The sequence below is a fragment of the Nothoprocta perdicaria genome, unplaced genomic scaffold (genome assembly GCF_003342845.1).
Source record: "Nothoprocta perdicaria isolate Ctin4 unplaced genomic scaffold, notPer1 scaffold_16, whole genome shotgun sequence".
NCBI lineage: Eukaryota > Metazoa > Chordata > Aves > Tinamiformes > Tinamidae > Nothoprocta > Nothoprocta perdicaria.
The window spans coordinates 4,545,612-4,565,184 of NW_020454760.1; the positions used below are offsets into that span (position 1 = coordinate 4,545,612).

A 19,573-nucleotide genomic window follows, 5' to 3' on the forward strand; every position below is an offset into this window, starting at 1 on the left:
TTCTTTCTTTCTTTCTTTCTTTCTTTCTTTCTTTCTTTCTTTCTTTCTTTCTTTCTTTCTTTCTTTCTTTCTTTCTTTCTTTCTTTCTTTCTTTCGCCAGCATTCAGTATTTCACAGAAGCAGGTTTTATTGGAACAGGCTTAACTTTTTCATGTGGAAAAAAATAAGACCTTTCTATGTCCTTTTTGAATTTAGAAGGCATTCACAGTAGGGGTATAGAGAATTTGATGTTGCAGGGCTTGTAGTTAGCATTGCAATGTCAATTAACAGGACGTTACCAGGATACAAAATCTTTGATTTCTGTAATTTTAGGATTTGCCTTCATTTATTGCCTATTTTATTATGAAAGCCTTTGAGACCCTTTTGAGAAACTTAGAGGTACCGTAGTACTCCCTGCAGCAGAAAAGCAATCTGCTTTTCTTTTTGCCTTTTAATATAAAATCTGGTAAAATAGTTATTGTAAAGTGTCCAGATTTGTTTATCTGGCTATTTCTTTTTCTCATGGCTTTGATTCAAAAGTGTAAAATCAAAAGGTTGAAATTATTGCTTGTTCTGATTATACATTTTAGGAGTACATCACCTACTCCCTCACAAGCTGTTTGCAGTTAATACAGCGTCACTATTTTTCACCAGTATTGTATCTTTAAATGTCAAGAATCAGATGTCTGCTCTTGGAGCTATCATACTGCCGGTGAATGTTTGTGGCAGGAACATGGATCAGAAAATATTAAAACAGTTCCATTCTTAGGAGAGCTGTGGATAGCTTTTATGCACTTTAAACAACGCTGTTATGGCACATCTAAGTGTATGTGTAAGATGGAACAACGTTGCACAGAGAAGAGAGAAGACCATGAGGAAAAAAGAGGTTTGCTAAGACAATTTTGTTTTATTTTAATATATTGGGGACTTCATTTTAATATAGGGACTCTTGTCTATTCATATAGAAATTGTAATGAGCTTTTCTCATAGGAGTTCTTTAATGAAACATTTAGCTTCCACATTCTGTTGTTTAAGTCAGTACTTAGGAAAAGAGTAGGACTGAGGTATCTACGTTTAAAATTTGATCCTAAGAAGAATTATGGAATGGTAAGCAAAATAATTTTGAATGCTAGCCTCTGGCATTCTAAGTTTTAATTGTAAAAAATGGATGTGTGTATTTTCTAGTGATTGTAAGGAGAATGAGATAGTAGGGGGAAGAAGACAGTATGTGTTTACAGCTGTGCATATGGACAGGGGAGGGATAGAGACTTCAAAACAGCAGAAGGTTACAACTCTTTTGAGATTGCTTCTATTACGTTGCCTTGATCTGAATTTAGTGATTCAGAAGAAATTGTAATTTTGGACTAGGTTGTCATACTTACTTTGTACGTTTCCTTTGTTTGTGTTTTTGTTTGCTCCTTCAGTTTTCCACTCAGGTTTCAGTAAAATAGCTAATAATTCAGTATGCAGCCAGATGGCTAGAAAAGAGTGAAAAACTGTTCAGTACTGCTTTAAACGGATACCTCCATGGGGACTTTTAGGTAATGTTTAACTGACAGGAATAGACTCGTGAAGTGGAATTAGAGGACATTATCTATGTCTTTATGAAAGTATGTCCAGCAATTGTCAAGGGCAGGAATTAGACTAACTAAATTCAGACTGCATTTCCCATCCTGTTTGTGTCCTCGATGGTCATTTTAGTTCATTTTCCATTTATTTCCATTTTTTTCCTAGTTTTATATCTATTTGTAAAAATCAGGGAAATACAACTTTTGGATTGAAATCATTAAAATACAGAAGAAAATCATTGAAAATTTGAGAAAAAAAGAAAATCAGGCTTTGATTATCACTGCAAAGAATATTCAGACAGCTAAATAGACCAGGCAGATTTAAGGGAGCAGATTGGGATTATTCTTCTCCCTTGGCAGTTTAAAAAGATAACAAACAGATGCAGATATTAAAAAGTCACTCTTTATTTTTAGTGCATGCTCCTGCCTTCCCCTGCACTGTACCTCTCTCCCTTTTACACTACAAGCCCTCTGGGGCATGGGCTTTGTTTCCTTTTGTGTTTCTACAGTGCCCAGCACAATAGGGTCCAGATTTCACTGAGGTCTTTTGGCTACCCCGCAGTATAAATATATATTAACAACTGCAGAGTATCACTCTAGTAGTGGGCTGTAGAGGTATGCCAAATATCTGATATTTTTATGGTGACCTTTTGATGGTTGTGCCAAAAGGCTGCTCTCCTGGATTCTTCAGACAATTAGAAATGTGCTGAATCAAACAAAAGCTACTTGATCACAAATTTATGACAGTACTGGATGACTTTAATAATGACTTTATTTAGTATGATGTTTCTTCTTTACTTCACTTATTTCATTAAAAGTGGCATAGGTGTTCTCATCAACTCACTTGCACTATAACCTGTTGTTATGGCCCAGAAGATAAACTCTGTGGTCCTTGCAAAAATGAACTATTTGGTTCATGCAAACCATTCTAGTGATAATATCTGAATACAATTAATGAGTGACTTTTTTTTCAACTCAGTATTTAAGAAAATTTTTGTTATTCTATAGCTCTGATTATATCAGAGACCAGAGATTAAATTCAATTCATATTTGCTTCTAGTGGCTTTTACCACACAAGTATCTGGTTTAATTTTCAGTGTAAAGACATGGAAATAACAAACAATTATCTCACTTGGTGTGATATTTTCCACATACTCATTCTGTGGAAGGAATTGGCAATAGTTCATGTTACAGATGGGCTAATTTCTCATAATTAGGAGTTTGGATCATGTGCAGAGTCCTCATGCACTGTGCAATTTTTCCTTACCCCCAGTGGACTCTATTTTCATCCTATGTACTTAACTGCATCGGTGGAGTTTCAAGAGAAGGAGTAACTGGAAGTATTTTACTCAAGTTCATGTCTTTTGAAGTAGATAAAAACTTCTGGAAAAAATAAAAGATTGTCAAATAAAGCCTTTCCTATCATTTGCATTTCTGGAACGGAATTCTTCTGCTCTCTTCTGTTTCTTCCATCAAGAACAAGGGTCTGGATAGTGTTCACCAACAAAGCTTCATATTATTTTATATATTTGATAAAGCAGGTAAGGAAGCTTTGTTGTTAAGAAGTAAGGTAAGGTGCTTCTTTGAATTACTTCTTGCTTCATGAAAATATTTTCATTTGATCAAAGTTTACTTTGTTCCTATTTTCTCTAAGTTTTGATTTAAAAATAACTTTCTATTCCTAGAGAGAATAATCTATAAACCAGTGAACAACCTCCTCTTCTCTGTCAGCTGCTTCTTCAGAATATTTAAAATTAAGCAAAACTATCAAAGATGAAATGTAAGCAACAGTATTTTTTTCTGAGAACAATAGGGTCTAAATACATTCTTGTTTTCTATGAATTTTTGTCTGAGTGTGGAAGCTAATAGAATATCTGATACCTACCACATTTTGTCTCTAATTAAGGTTTAGCATTCAATATTCCCTATAATTCCCATAGGCCTTGGACTATTTTTTAAGAAAGAGAGAAAAATACAAAGATGATATTCTTCCTATTATTCCTCTTTTCTTTCAATGTGAGTCAGTCAGATGAGGCTGATATCAGTTGTATTGGATATGTGTGGCTAAGGAAGGAAAGTGAAGTGCTGTAGGTAAGGAAGCCTGTGCTGGAGTCAATATTCCTTTCGTGGGAGATCGGGGGATACACTATGAAAACTGTGAGCAAATTCCCTGCATGTGATAAACTTTTCTTGGATCCTTTAGCACAGCCTGGATCAGCTAGTGGAGGGCTCTGGTTTTGCTCCATGTCCTATGTGAAGGTTGTCTGTGGTATGCAGTAAGTCTTTTAGTGTTAAGAAACTCATATAAAATAACTTGCTTCCCAGTATACTGCAAAACAGGTAAAATGATTATCCTTATAACACAGTAGTATATCCTAGGTCTCTTGTACTGGATATATGTGTGCATGTCTATCTTCATTTTCTTTCTTTCTTTCCTTCTTTCTTTCTTTCTTTCTTTCTTTCTTTCTTTCTTTCTTTCCTTCTTTCTTTCTTTCTTTCCTTCTTTCTTTCTTTCTTTCTTTCTTTCTTTCTTTCTTTCTTTCTTTCTTTCTTTCTTTCTTTCTTTCTTTCTTTCTTTCTTTCTTTCTTTCTTTCNTTTCTTTCTTTCTTTCTTTCTTTCTTTCTTTCTTTCTTTCTTTCTTTCTTTCTTTCTTTCTTTCTTTCTTTCTTTCTTTCTTTCTTTCTTTCTTTTTCTTTCTTTTCCTCATCGATATTATTTACATTTCTGTCACAATTATCATATTCAAATTAATCTTTCAGTATGTCCTTATATATATATGTGGGAGCTGTGTTTTAATAGTCACTAATATTGAGCTATTTTCAGTTGTTAAAATTGTGGTGGGATGAGGAACATGAAGAATTAGTAAAGACATGTGATTTGGGATGTATTGGAATTATAAGTAAAGCAAAAATAGTTTATTTATAAATATATATATATTCATAACAATTTTACTGAGCCTACATCTTGATTACTTAACCTACCTGCCAACTTATTCAAGATGCCTTTACTGTATTAGGAGAAAAAGTAGAACATATTAGTATAGCTCTCCCTTTGACCCTTGGAATCCTTTAATTTGCCTAAAAATATTTTGTTATTAGAATTATTATTGTTGGTGAGCATTGTCTTGCTAACTCTCTTACTTTAACAACTGCTGTGTTCTCATTCGTTTGATCAAAGCCTGGACCAACTTTTGCTGTCTGAGTAATACAGTAATGGAGACCACCTTAATGCTGCTGTATCACAATGACACTACTTCAAATATTCAAATATTTTATCTGCCCTTGTACCTTAGCTTGTCATTTTCTATCCTTTGGTTTTACCAGCATTCTGTAATTTTCTAATATGGAATGCTGCAACACTAATGTAACAATGTATTAACATGAAGAATTACTTCTGTCTCATCTTGTTAGCATCCCTGTATTCTAATAGCTCATCCATTAATGAACATGGTTCTGTTAACTGCGTCCCTATTGTGTGTTGCTAGCATATGGAATATAGGATCTAGCAACATAATCGTGTGACTCTAAGTTTTACTTTGAGTTGGAGATATATATGCAAATTAGGGCAGCATATAAAAGCTAATATTTGATATACATTCCAATTCCTGTTGATAAAAACATGGTTAAGATTAGATCCTGGTTTATGGTCCTGAGTCTGACTCCTTTCTGTATCTTTAAGTATCTGGCATGCTCTAATCTGATCATTTTCAATAATTCCACTGTAAGAAACCAAACTTAAATCTTGAAGATAAATCCAGTCCAGCAAAAAGGATCATTTCAGGCTGAACCTGAGTTTGAAATCTCTCATATTTCTTGTTGAAACATGCACAGAAGTTGGGAAATAAAAACTGAGTGGTGATGCATTGTCCCTATTTAGAGGAAAATAATACGGAATATTTCCCCTACTTTCAGGTATACTTTTTCCTTCTTTCTGTTTTTTTTTTTTTTTGTTGTTGTTGTTATTGTTTGTTTGTTTGTTTGTTTTGTTTCAGAAGTAAAATTTGTACAGGGAATTCTATAGTGCCAGAAAAATAATCTGATCTGGGTGCAGCTGGCCACATTTTCTGTTCTGTCCTACATATGCTTTTATGTTGTGCATGTTACAATGATAAGATTCTCTCAGTAGTGATATAACATTAAGTAACTGTCTTGAGCAGAGGCTAAGAGGATTACAGGACTTTTGATAGATACGCCACTACGCATTTCTCTTACCCAAGGTTAAGAAATGTACTGTCCTGTTGGTTAAGGCGTAATAGCAGTTCTGGAGAGCCAGGACTTCCAGAGTTGATACTGGAATTGTCTCTAAGAAAGTGTCTTTTATGCAAATAACTTTCTAATTTCGTTTTCTTGACATAACAGTTTGTTAGGACATCTTCTAGATTTCCTGGTCGCCAGACATTGTGTTCCCAGAACTTACCTTAGTCTTGATTTAGTTTCCAGCGAGGCAGTAGTACAGAGCACAAGTGACAACTTGAGCTGCCCAGGAAAACATACCACAATGCTCACGAAAACACACCAACTGTGGAAAGTTTCCATAGAGCTGGATGAAGGCTTCTTAGACAGGTATATGTCATTTCTGTAATCCAAATAAAGCATCATGTCACTGAAGTCTGGACACTCTATGGCAGAAGATGAGAGGCTAATAAGCAGTTAGAGTTGGTAGGTAACTGCAATACCTTCAGTTGTTGTTTGTGAGACTGCAGCATGAGCAAAGCATCAGAGATTATCCACTCCTGCTACAGTCAGCCAACGGAAAGGGCGTCAGGGTTGTTTCTCTTATTGCTCCCCTCACATCTCTTTCTCTTCCAACAATTTAGATTAGCTACATGTCCATCATCCATAAGCCAGTTTCCTGCTAGCATAGTGGTTGTCTTGGGGGCGTATACGGTGAAAGAAAGGTAAAATGACACTTCATGTAACAGTGTTAGTGCTTGAGTCCAACTAGTCACTTGTGTGCAGGTGTTGAAGTGATTAAGGACACAGCTGATTCACCTCAAAGAAGGTATCTGGTAGCGAAAGGCCATTCCTCCACTACTGTTCACCAAAAGTGTCCTTTCAAGGATTGGTCTTCGTGTTAGAGTCAGACTGTAGGTCCTTGTCATGCTTCCTGAGCCAGAAATCTTTAAACGCATTGAGAAAGATGAAAAATAATGTCTACCTCCTACCACTGAGAGAATATCATCCAAAGTTGTTTTAATTTGAGGTCCTGACAAAAGTCACATCATGTGACCTTTAGTTATTTGCTTTCAGTTAGTTGAGAGGGTCATTGCTGTTTGGTTTCTTTTCTGGAGAACATGTGGCCCTCTTCACTTGTGGTTGGATTTTTATGCATAAATCAGCAGGAGAAAATTCATTTTGAACCAAGTTGAGACTGTTTTGTGTATGAGACACACTATTATTATTCTTCATCAGAAAGGATGTCAATCAGAGTTACAAGTCAGAGATAAGGAATTTTAATATGAATGAAAATGCTAAGCTGCAACAATGCTCAAGGAATTTTGTCTATTGACTTGCACTCTGATACTCCTTTAGAAGATTTTCTAAAGTACTTTGATAATCCTTCACAGGGCTTGTTTAGGTTTGATACAAGTTGTGGGCACGTAGGATTCAGGAAGCAGTTTGCTATCTTGGACAAGTCCTTTTTCTTGGCTGTAAGTACTCTTCATGTAAAAAATATATGGAGAGAAGTCATCCAAATGAAATGAGTTTAAAATAGTACCTGACTGCAAAAATTGTACAAGCTAAAGCATGTGTTGCTGCAGATCTTGAAAATATAAAGTCTGTACTAAATGGGAGCAACTCCTTTATGAAAATTTTTTAGGACTACTAAGCATATACATGTTCTTCAAAGCTTAAGGCTTTCTTTATTTTTTGCAATTCAATTATTCTTCACACATGCACATTGAAAGAATGGAATGCTGCTCATCTTTATTGGTCTGATTAATTCAAAATTTACGAGTGCCAGGAATAGGCTTAGCAAGTGGAAGATGGCAATTGAAACTTCCTTAACAACATGTAAAGGAAGCATAATAACTGCTAAGAAAACCAAATTGCATGGGTTTGAAAATCTGCACTGAGCAGTCATTAAGCATTGTTCTTCAGTTGCGTGACTTCATTTCATTAAGTATTTGCATACTAATAGGGAGCTAAAGTTACAAGTCTACTGCTGTGAGCGATGGCTAGCCACTCCCTTCCAGTCCTTGTGTTTACTTCTGTAGTCATCCACACGGCTTTGGCGAAGCGCAGGGAGAAGCCTTGATGCTCTCGGCTGAAATAAACCAAATCAAACTAGAGATCAGTCATGAACTTAATTTGCTATAGAGACAGTCTGTTTGGTATTTCTTCCAATCAGGTAAGTTAATAACAATCTAAGCGAGAGGAAATATGATATTCTATTTTTTTTTTTACTTAAAGCCTGAATAAAAATCGGCTTTTGTGCTTCTGTCTTTATATGCTGGGGTTTTTTTCACATTGGTATGTGAAATAATATACTCACTTTGCGTGAGTTTTTGAAATGAGTGGCTGAACATTGGGGGCCAGGTTGGGGGTGGACCTAGGCTGTCTATTAGAAAAATCCAATTCCTTTATTTTAAAGGAATGCTGAAAGGAACTGACCAGGTGGTTCAGGCTGGCTGATAAGGAAGTGTGAACACTTGCAGAGCAACTTAAATTCAGATAATTATCAGGGCAGAGAACTCTTTCAGTAAATGAAGCTGAAACCAGGTATGAGGCTGACTAGTGGCAGTGTGTTATGTACATGATCTGTTCTGTTTATGGTAAATGTTGTATCTCTCATTCAATTAGAAGAAAGAAAGCACAGTCAATGTAAGCTTTCATAATTGTAAAAATCATTCTTTTTTGCTGTATGTTGAAGATTTTAAGTAGATGATTTAAATAACTTGCCCAGTTATGAGGCCTTTGCTATGTATTTTAAGTGTTTTTTTTTCTGCAGTAATGATGGTTTCTTGCTTCACTAGGCTTTTTGTATAATTAAAAGTACACTCTTGATTTTTTAGACTTGTAGAGAAAGAAATGTACATGATGTTAAAGATCATCTGCAAAACGAAATGTCTCCAGGCTCTCCATTACTTCAATACTGTGAATAATAATAGCTCTATTTTAGTGAAAACAATGATGTTCATTGTTAGAGCTGAGTTTTCTTTTTAACTACCGAGTTCTCTCTTCTTCTTCATGAGAGTAAAGATAATTATGCAAGTGATGTTTCTGCTTGATAGTCTGGTACTGAAAAATGATATTGCCAAGTAATTGGATAATACGATTTTCTTGAAAACATTAAACTGCTTTATCCCAAGTATGTCAATCTTAATGCCATTAATCCTCCAAGGCAGCAGTTCCTGTGCATATGCACTTGCATACAGCATAGTAGGTGACCTTGTAAGGTATAGTATTGGCCATTCAAACACAGCAAAAGCCTGGGGGAAAATCTGTGCAGACCTCCTGACTTCAAAAAATGTAAGAAGCGCTGAAGGTTAACACAGGCACTTTTCCCAGCATTTTCCAGACCCACAGAAAGCAAGGCATTAGAGTGTGTTTAGTACCTTATATGTAGAAACAGAATGCAGGAGGCTGTGATCAATTTTATTTTCCTAAACTGCAATTTTGAGAGAGCTCAGTGTGTGATTTCTTTTCCATAATATGAAACACTTCACTGTGACAGTAAATTGCATAGTCTGTTATGTGCTGCTACAGCTGTTCCTATTAGGCATTGAACAAAGAAGCTCTGAAAATCAGGTCACTTGTTTTAGTTTGTATTGCTTTAGGCATTTACCTATAGGCACAGAGCATTAAAATGTTGATGTTATCTGCCTCTGTTCTCTCAGCAGTAACATAGAAATGCTGAGTTTAAAATGTTGTGTGTCCTTCTCAAGTAATACAGAGACAACATTGAGATCCTTTCATAAGAAGTATAGTAACTCTTAATAGAGAAAAGAAACATCTAATACTTCTAAAGAGTGTCTTTATCTTCCAAGTGCTTTCTATCAGCATCATACTATTTTGTTCTGCTCTGTATTCCAAAATTTCCAACTTTAGTGAAAGTGCAAGAACATAGAGGGGTGTTGGACCCAAATTTCCTATCCTAATTGAAACTATCCTTATTGAAAGCTTTCTGACAAAAAAAACCATTCAAATATCTGAAAGAAAACTAAGTAAACTATTTAACAAAATGCAATAGCTGTTCCTACCATTTTTGAATAAAATATCCAAAATACTTCCTTACTGCAGCTTGTCTATGCAAACAGGACAGTTTCTTCAACCCTTAGACATCCTCAGTGCCTAAAGTGAAATCAGAAGTATATCTGGGTTGATATTTAGGCTACTCTCCAACAATAGGTATTTGCCTAACCACCGCTGTCTTTTTCACTTTGGCAAATAGAGGATTTACCCTTAAAACCGTAACGTGGTAATGGAACTTGGGTTGCACTCATATAATTTTCATCATTTTTCTCCTGCAAGTTCCAGCACCCAAAACAAGTTCCAGTACCCCAAAATATCCAAAATAAGAATATGCTCCCTAAATCCGCCTTGTTCCTGGTGTCTGTGTGAGCAACTCAGCGTTTTTTCCGCAACTATAGAGTGCTGAAAGGCAGAAGGGGCGTTAATAATAAGAGTGTGGTGTTGTGATAAATTGCTCTGCCTCACTGAGCGAGCCGATCTCAAGCAGGAGCTTCCTTGCAATCACCTCGTGCAAACTGTGCAGTCAGAGCAGGGCTTTCAGTCTCTCCAGGATATGTTGCCATCTGCAGTATTCACATCTGTAAATAGCAAGTTTTGTGGCACTTTCACTGCAACCACCTTTTAAAACTGGGCCTATTGTATTTAAATCATTCGTCATCAGATGACAGGTATTGGACTTACATATGCTACTATTGACAACACAACTTGAGAATTTCAGATTTATGATGCCCACGGCAGCTGTATCTCATCTATACTGCAGCTATGGACTAGAGCTTTAAATTTAACAGTATGTCTGTTATTTAATAAACTACAAGTGTTCAGCTTGCCTGAAGTGCTGTGTGAGCATTATAACTTTTAATCCTTTGACTTTTACTTAAAGCAACCTGAATGTTATATTACCATATTTTATTTAGTGTATTAATGGATTCATTCCTCTTTTTATTTTAATAAGGAAAAACACAGAACCTTAACTAAAGTATGGTAAGTAAAATATTAAACAGATAGAAGAGCATGATGTCTGTGATTTCACAGAAGCTTTACATGCTCTTACTTAGATATTTAATATCTGTCTTAAAAGTGACTAGAAATATACTTTGAAAGCCTTTAAAGTTCTGAATGAATTTCCAGTATTTCATTAAGTTTGATTTCACTAATCCTGTGTTAACTTCCTTCTTGAACATGAGTAATTTGGAAAATCAAGTTTTTCCATTATTCCAGACAAGCAGAAGCTGTCAGAATTTGAGGGCTATTGAAAAGAGACTGCAATTTTTTCTGATCCTGTAGTCCCAGGCCAAAAAAAAAAAAAAAAAAAGAGAAGGAGACTTTTTTCTAAGTGTGCTGGAGGAGGAGTTTAAAATGATCCATATTCCTGTTATGTCACAAATGAAGAATCAAAGCCACATCTAAGTGCTACATTCATCTGCATGTTACATACATACACACTAGGAATGAGCCTCAACAACTTCCCATGTTTGGAGTCTCAGCATAAATCTAAAAGAATTGAAACATTGCCTATGACCGTTTCCTTTTTTTTTTATTCCATTTGAAATGGAAACTTCTCAGGGCCTTATGTTCAACTCTGTTCTTCCAGTTTTTCTTAATATTTAGTACTCTCTGTCTGTGCTACTCTAGCACTTAATTAGATCTTTCATCTTTATTAAAAGAAAGGTAGACTGTATGTAAGGATATTGATTTCATTACTTCCTATAGATAAGCAATTCTGTATGCCATTGTTCAGACATAGAAATATTTCCCTGTGTGAGGAAATATGCATGCTTGAACCCTAGGGAAATGAAAGAGAAAGAGAAAGAAAGAGAGAAAGATGGAGAGAAAGAGAGAGAGAGAGAGAGAGAGAAAGAAGGAAGGAAGGAAGGAAGGAAGGAAGGAAGGAAGGAAGGAAGGAAGGAAGGAAGGAAGGAAGGAAGGAAGGAAGGAAGGAAGGAAGGAGACAAACTTTACACACTGAAGTGGAGTCAGAATTATTAACCAGGATGACCAAAAGTTATTTAAAGGAACACAGATTGATGATTAAAAGAGGCAACAGGAGGGAATTGGTTAAAGAAAACAAGGAGCATCCAGGAAGGAAGCACTAAGAAGGAAAATTGGGTAATAAAAAGAAATGTTGATACAGCTCTGAGTTGCAACTACACTTCTAGGATTAAATCTTGAGCTCACAGAGGAAAATGCCAGCACTCCCAGTGAGTTTATCAGAGCCTGTCTCAACCAAGAGAGGTCTGGAGGAAGAAAGAGAGCTCAGATTTAGCACAGGAGAAAACAAGTGATTTTTTTTCAGCCTGGAAGTTCAAAGGCGACCATAGATCATAATGTCAGCAGCAGGAAGAAAAAAATAAGTGAGGAAGAAAGCTGGTGATGTTTGGGGCTTGAATCGGAATGAAAGAAAGCAATGGCTTGGCTTGTGAATACTTAGATTAATTGATTATAACCAGCAATAATTCCATGAATGCTTCGGACCATTCAGTGCATTTGTTCCTTTGTTTAACACAGTGTTTGTGGATTACAGTTTACAGCAACATAACCTGATTTTTATGCCATAGAATTTGACCTAAATTGACAGTAACATCTGTGGACTGAGGCTTATGGTTGTAGGGGGAGTCAAAAGCTAGGCTGTTAGCAAACAGTCCAGTATTTCAGTTTTGATTGTCTAAACACACTGGCATGTAGGCGCTTGTGCTTGAAGTTTAAAAGCAATAAATACAAATAATATATATCACAAGTTAAATATTGCAAGAGAAAAAAACTCTTCATAGAAAAGAAACAGTCATTTTCCTGGCAAATGCTGGTATTCATAAGTTGCAGGACAAATTTTAGCATCCTAACTTTGATATTGTATGTTTAATACAGCTTGTAGTGCTTTTGGGGTATTGCAGTTATAGCTTGCCTTATATAATTGATGCAGGAAGGATGATCAGAAAAATAGGCAGTCAAAGAGAAAACTGGCAACTACTCATATAAAAACTTGCATACAATATTTTTAGCTAAAAATGCTTTTGTAGTTTCACCTTTACTATAAAAAAGGGGGTTCTGCAAAATAACTCTTTCAGGAACCCACTTCTGCTCCAATTCTTTTTGTTACTTCAGGGACAGGTGGTTTTTTTACAATGGGTAAAAAAAAGATGATCAGAAGCCTCAAGAGCGGAGTAAGGCAGGGAGTGGGTGGGCAAGAGGACCCTCTCTGCTGTGTCCCAAAATCTTGCAAGGAAACCTAGGCTGTGTTCCCTGCTTCCACAGCCATAGTTGTGTGACTTCTACTTCAGATCGGGAGAAATAATGAACATGAAGAAGAAGATGAAGAGAAGAAAGACAAAGAAGGGAATGAAAGGGATAATTCAGACATACACACTGGCACAATTCAAAAGGACTCCTGCAAGCTAATGGGTATCCACTAGCACTAAGCATGTTATAGAAGCATTAGCATGGTAATTTCACAGTTACAGACCTACTTTTGTGATGCTTAGTACGCAGCTAAACTGCTTAGGAATGTGTCTTGAACCAAGGTCATTCTGGTGTGTACAGGGTCATGTACTCTGAATATATTTTCGTTAGGGATCCATATTGCATCTTGTCAAACATTTGGATATGGTGATCCCTTTAATGAAAGCAGTAGTAACCAGAAACAGATTTATCTAGACTATAGTAGATCTAATTGAGATGTTAGCATCATAGTTGCTATACACTTCCCAGGTAAATAGTGGAAGATGAGAGACAACTCCAGCAGTGCTTGTGACTCCACAGGGAGACAAGTGGGCCACAGCTGGAGCTGGGATCTCATCCGTTTGAATATCAGTTCTGGCTCTGTTGTGGCTTAGTGTGTGCAAATCTCAGGGAAAAGGGTACTCATAAAGGAATTTTATTTACAACTGCAGGTTCCTCAAGATGAATGGACTGGGTACACTCCACGAGGGAAAGATGATGAGATTCCCTGCCGGCGAATGCGTAGTGGCAGTTACATTAAAGCCATGGGGGATGATGACAGTGGAGACTCAGACACAAGTCCGAAGCCATCTCCAAAGATTGCGGCACGAAGAGAGAGCTATCTCAAGGCCACCCAGCCATCCCTTACAGAGCTCACCACCCTCAAGTGAGTCCCTGTTTTACTGCATCATTTAGCAGTCTACATTAAGACATAGATTTTCTGTTCATAATTACTTCTGTCTTTCTTCATAGCAAACAACTGTGTTCGAACACATTTATTTTAGTATGGGTTTTTATGAAGAATGGTAGATTGGGGCATATGTTTCAATGTTGCCCTGAAAAAGGACTCTTCTACCTGTGCTTTGAATTTGCTAAATATTTCAACCAGTAAAAGCTAAGTGAAACCATTCATGTATATATAAAATTGGTCTATTCTTTAAATAGTTTGCAGAATTATAGCTTAGGACTGCATGAGCTTTACATAATTGTGTATTTATTTATACTCAAAATGAATAGCACATGTGATATTAGCCTGAAGCCAAGCTTCGCAACTCATCAGAGAAAATCTGACATTTAACAAAAAAGAACAATGACACTCTGAAAACAGATGAATCCATGGTTTCCATTCTTCCATTCTCTCAGAATTACGCGGCTTTTGTGGAAAATTATAGTCAAAATGAAATTTTACAGATTGTTTGGGAGAGTTTTGGTCATCAAGAATGATTAATTTAGGGGGTTTTATGACCTGTAGTCATGACGTATTAGGTATTCTGTAGCACTAAAGTCTTGTTTCAAAAGAGCCCAGATTCTCAAGAAAATTGCAAGAACTTGGGAATTAGAATCATTTTCTAAAATACTAAAATGGAGAGCTCCTCTAAAACAATAGAATGTTTTTATCTATAAAAGAGAATAGTGTGGATTTAATTCAGCAATTGTTTCTATGTGTCTCTTGCTAAATATCATAGCTATAATAGTGAATCATAGTTCACTGAACTAAAAATAAGCTAATTTTAGTATAACTTGCCTAAGGCTGTAGCTTTAAAATGGAAAAAAAAGGCAAGTGTATCTCTTCTAGTATCCGTGATTAGTGACAAGAGAATCCCTCTGCATTTCTTCATTAATTCCTTCTCTTTCTGTGTCCTCCTCTACCCTACATTTTCCTAGAGATCTTATCTGAGAAATACATTGTAGAGAAAAGTTTGATCCACATTAAGAGTGTCATGCTCTTGACATCAATGATGAATAGAACAGAAGACAAGAACACACTTATCACAGCTTCCCATAGGAGTCTGTCTGACTGTGTTCCAGGAGAGGCCAGGAATTGCTTCTGTCCTTTCATAAGTTTCCAAAGGAGGAAGGAGTCACATTTTCTGCAGGGCTTTTCATCATCTTTCTGGGGTTTGTCTTTCAGTGATTCCTCTCCTTAGCCTTCCTTTCCTGGGACAAAATTCCTCCTTTGAAAACTCAGAGCAACTCTTATAGCAACTCAGGCAGAGTCATCCAGAAAGGTGAACTTGAGTGTTATGCATGACCACAAGCTACACAAAGTCATCAGACATGGAGCTTCTTCTAGCTGAAATATAAGAAGTATCTGTTGCATAGTTCTATAAGGTATTTGTGAAACAAAGTACTTCACAGTGCGTATATTTGCTTTTGGTCACACTTTTATTTCTGTTCTCTGTAAACATTAGATTTGAAAAAATTATCTAGAATTATTAAAAATAAAAAGTACTGCATATCACTGCTCACCCACAAAGCATGTTATATTAGAGGGGCTAGGCAGCAGAAGCTTTGGGGTTTAGCTTTGAAGTGGCTGTAATTCAGCAAAGTACTTGTATGAGAACTTCATTTTACATATGTTTAAATCCCTTCCTCTTCAGAAATCTTTTAGGAATATGCTTAATTTTAAGCTTCACTTGATAAAATTCATGTAAGCTTAGGAGCTGTGCATAGGTAGGATGTAAAGCATCGAAAGTGGAAAATAATAAAACAAAAAAAGATGACAGTATAAAATTACTTTTCTTTTTCAGTGACTTTTCAGCATGAATTGGTATGAAGTAGAATTATTTCTTACAGGCTAGGATAATCCTTTGGACAGCCTTGCTGGGAAGGCTATCCACTTTCAGAGCTGATTTGTATGAACATAATTATGCATTGCTTTTATTCCTTCCTGTTGAACAACATAATGTTCTCCTTTCCTTTTGGCAAAGACTGAAATCTTCTGTTAAGGTGGCTCTACCGCAAAGTACAACTTAGGCTTGTCAAGAAGCTGTGCGGGCTTCTTCATACGTTGCTAGTAGTATGACTTGACCTTGGCCTAAAGCAGGTTGCTTATTCATCCCACAGCTACCTCGAGTCCTCTGAGAGTTGAGACAAAGTTTTCCTGGCATGTGAGCCAGCCACTACAGTAGGGCCCATGACTCACTAAATGCAGGTCATCGAGCAATTATATAATATGTGATAACAAGTTATTTCCTTGACTTACTGTTGACTTGTGCTCAGTTTGCACCTTGAATAACGGCTTAATGGAAATAAGCCAAAAGTCATTTAGTGAAAGGACAACCTTTTACTGACAATAGTGGACTTTCTATCTGCCCTTGCTGGACATTACTGACACCTTAAAGCTGAGAGTTACCTTATTTATTTATTTATTTGTCAATGACAGTGAAGCACAGTTTCCTTGTTCAGTGTTCCAATAAATAAATAAATATTTCCAAAGAAACATCAGTAATTACTGCCAGAGACCTCTGCACTTCTTTCTGCTGCTGTTTCTCTGTTTGCTATATGCAGCATCCAGTGTGGCAGGTAGTTGGCTTCACTTTCCTCTTTGACAGGAAAACAGCTTTAAATGTGTCTTATTTCGCTTTCACTGTTGTTTTTGGAGGGATTTTTTCATCTTGTAGTACTTTTCCTTTCTAAATACTTTGTCTAATATTGGTCTTACAACCCACGTTCTCCCTCCCACCTACCTAACTACCTCTTCTAAGAAAGAGCTTTTCAATTTTTCATTATTAGCATTGTTTCTTTTTATATAAGGAATAACTTTTGAACAGCACAACTGTGTCATATCCCTTTTACGTAATGCAAATTTATTTTCCTGGTTTTGCTGATTTTTTTTCCTGCTCTACCTCACAGTCCAACTCCTACAGTGTTCCTCCCATGCCATGGTTTCCATGTGATTACAGAACATGTTTCAAATGCGGTGGGTACCATTCTGAATAAAGCACAGCTTGCTATGATCTTGAAATCCACACCTCCGCTGCTGCATTCTCATTATCCTACCAGGAAGTGAGCAGCTTTCTCTCTCTCTTTGCTGGCAATGTCCTCTTGGCATTTAATCTCTCACAGTCTAGATAAACTGATCCAGGTGAAACAACTGGTATTTTCTTGCCCATTCCAAAAAAGTGGCAAAAGTTTATCTTGCATTCTTCCACAGATAGAAACAGGACAGGTTAATTCACTTCTGAAGAAGGTGTAGATAAGTAATATTTCTAGTATAGCTGAGATTCATTCAGGATATCTTTCTTCAGTATCTTTAGGACAAAAGGACTCAAGTTGCACCAGGGGAGGGTCAAGTTAGGTATTAGGAGAAATTTCTATACAAAAAGAGTGATGACGCATTGGAACAGGCTGTCCAGAAATGTGATGCAGTCACTGTCCATGGCAGGGTTCAAGAAATGTGTAGATGAGGCGCTTAGGGACATGGCTTAACTGGCATGGTGGTGGCAGGTTTACAGTTGGACTCGATGATCTTGAAGGTCATTTCCAACCACAATGATTCTATATTTCTATCTATTTATACTTTTGTTATGCTCAGCCTGGTTTTCATTTGAGGTGAAAATATACAACTGCCTTGTCTGTCCACATGCCATTGGTGAGGCCGCACCTGGAGTGTTGGGTGCAGCTCTGGGCTCTCTAGCATAAAAGGGATGTGGAGCCTCTATAGAGAATCCAGTGTAGAACGACAAAGATGATTTAGGGACTTTAACATCTGTCTTATGAGGAAAGACTAAATGAGCTGGGACGAAGGGCCTGTTTAGCCTGGAGAAGAGAAGATCGAGAGGGAATGTGATCAATATGTGTAAATACCTGAGAGGACAATGTGAGGAAGATGGAGCCAAACTCTTCTCAATGGTAGCCAGTGACAGGACGAAGGGTAATAGCTGTAAACTAAAACACATCTCCATGTGAGGAAGAACAACTTTCCTGTGAGGGTGACAGAGCCCTTGAACAGGCTGTCCAGGGAGGTTCTGGAGTTTCTTTCTCTGGAGATCTTCCACACCTACCTGGATGCCACCCTGTGCCCTGTGTTCTGGGTGTCCCTGCTGGAGCAGGGGAGTTGGACTAGATGATCTCTAGAGGTCCCTTCCAGCCTCAGTCATTCTGCGATTCTGTGTGATTGCTCTCACTTCTGCCTCCTAATAAATTTTGTTTCTGTTGATCAACTTTAGTGACTTTTGTTAGAGAAGTAAGTCTGAACGTTTTCAAGTTCAACAAGTTTTATGAAGATCTGTAACTGCATAAGGCAGAGAAAGATCTGAACGAGTCCCTTGGGATTGCTTGACCATGCTACTAGCATGGTAGCTAGCAAGTCAGCACAAGGTATAGCTTGAAACCACAGATGGCAGCGCTTTCTCAGCCTGAAAGATGAGGGATGTGGAAGGGACCTCCTGCTGAGACCAGGCAATTTAACTGCAGTATCCCATTACCATGGATGGCTTTTCTATTTCTCTTTATTCTGTCTCTCTTCTCCACTGCATGTACACTGCCCAGGTTCAAGTGTGGATTCAGATTTTGCTTCCTAACTCAAAAAAAAATGCTGCTTTGGAAATATGGACCTCTTCAGTCATTTTGTTTTGCTTTTTAAATTTTATTTTCTAAAATAATATAGTTGCTCCATCTATAGTAGTTCATTTTTGGACATTTTGGATACATTTTGGATGGTGATGTAGAGCGGTGCTTTGTATTTGATTACACTTTTTTTTTTTTTTTTTTTTTTTTTTTTTTTTTTTTTGAAAAAAACTGTATTTATTTATCATTATCGTGTTGACCTTTTCAGTGGTCTGGCTACATGGAGATACATTTATAGAAATCATACAAAAAAAAGAAAAGAAAAGTGAATTCTTTCATAAAAATACTGGTTGGTGGGAAGGTAGAGTGCTTCATCTGCGCTCAAAAAATGACTGATGTAACTACAAAAGTCTGTATTCCAACATGAAAAAAATATGTTGATGCTAAGAATGATGTGAATGAAAGGATATGAAAAGGTCAAAAAGCTTTTCAAAGACACAGCAAGCAACATTTCCGACAGCCAGGTTGTTATTAAATGTTATGCACAAGGCTAGGGTCATTCTAGCTGTGGTTTTCCTACATTGACACAACACATGCATTTATAGGCATAGATCTCTTCACAGATTCACAAAATGATATAGCTAGCTCTTATAAAACTAAGGAATAAGGTAAATCCTAGAGGTGGTTCTCCCTTGCTGTCAGCTTTTCTGAATCGCTGTTCTTGGGAAGTACCTGCACTGGGGACGATAAGAATAAATATAGCCCAGTACACTGTCTAGGCTGCCTCTGGCATTTGGCATGTTGAAGGTCTGATGTCCTTGCATTGCCCTTCTGTGTGTATAGCATTGTCTGCATCCTTAGATATGGAAAACATCTTTATCTTAGGACTATCTCTTTTAATGTGTTTCTGTATTATTATAATGCACTAGAAATATCCCCAGAAACGGGTGTCACATAAACAGAATGTGTGTTTTTTTAAATGGAGGTGCTATCCTCATTCTGCTGAAATTAATGAAAATGCCATATTATTTTCACTGGGCCGGATCACACCTAGGGGAGGGGAGAGGCAAAATTTAAGGTAATGCAACTGTCTCTGTCTTCCTTTT

General features: G+C 36.9%; 1 protein-coding gene across 2 annotated transcripts in view; it reads left to right on the plus strand.

Annotated features, from left to right (window-relative positions):
- DLGAP1 (DLG associated protein 1) overlaps nt 1–19,573 on the plus strand; it is a 369,407-nt gene that overhangs the window by 239,768 nt on the left and 110,066 nt on the right. Inside the window, exons 1-2 of one of the 2 annotated variants that reach the window (XM_026035401.1) lie at nt 845–865; nt 13,628–13,842. In XM_026035401.1, the coding sequence (XP_025891186.1) occupies nt 851–865; nt 13,628–13,842 (230 nt within the window). In that variant the 5' untranslated portion in view covers nt 845–850. Of the gene's footprint in view, nt 1–844; nt 866–13,627; nt 13,843–19,573 lie in introns of those variants that run through there. The other variant, XM_026035402.1, reaches the window with a different exon arrangement.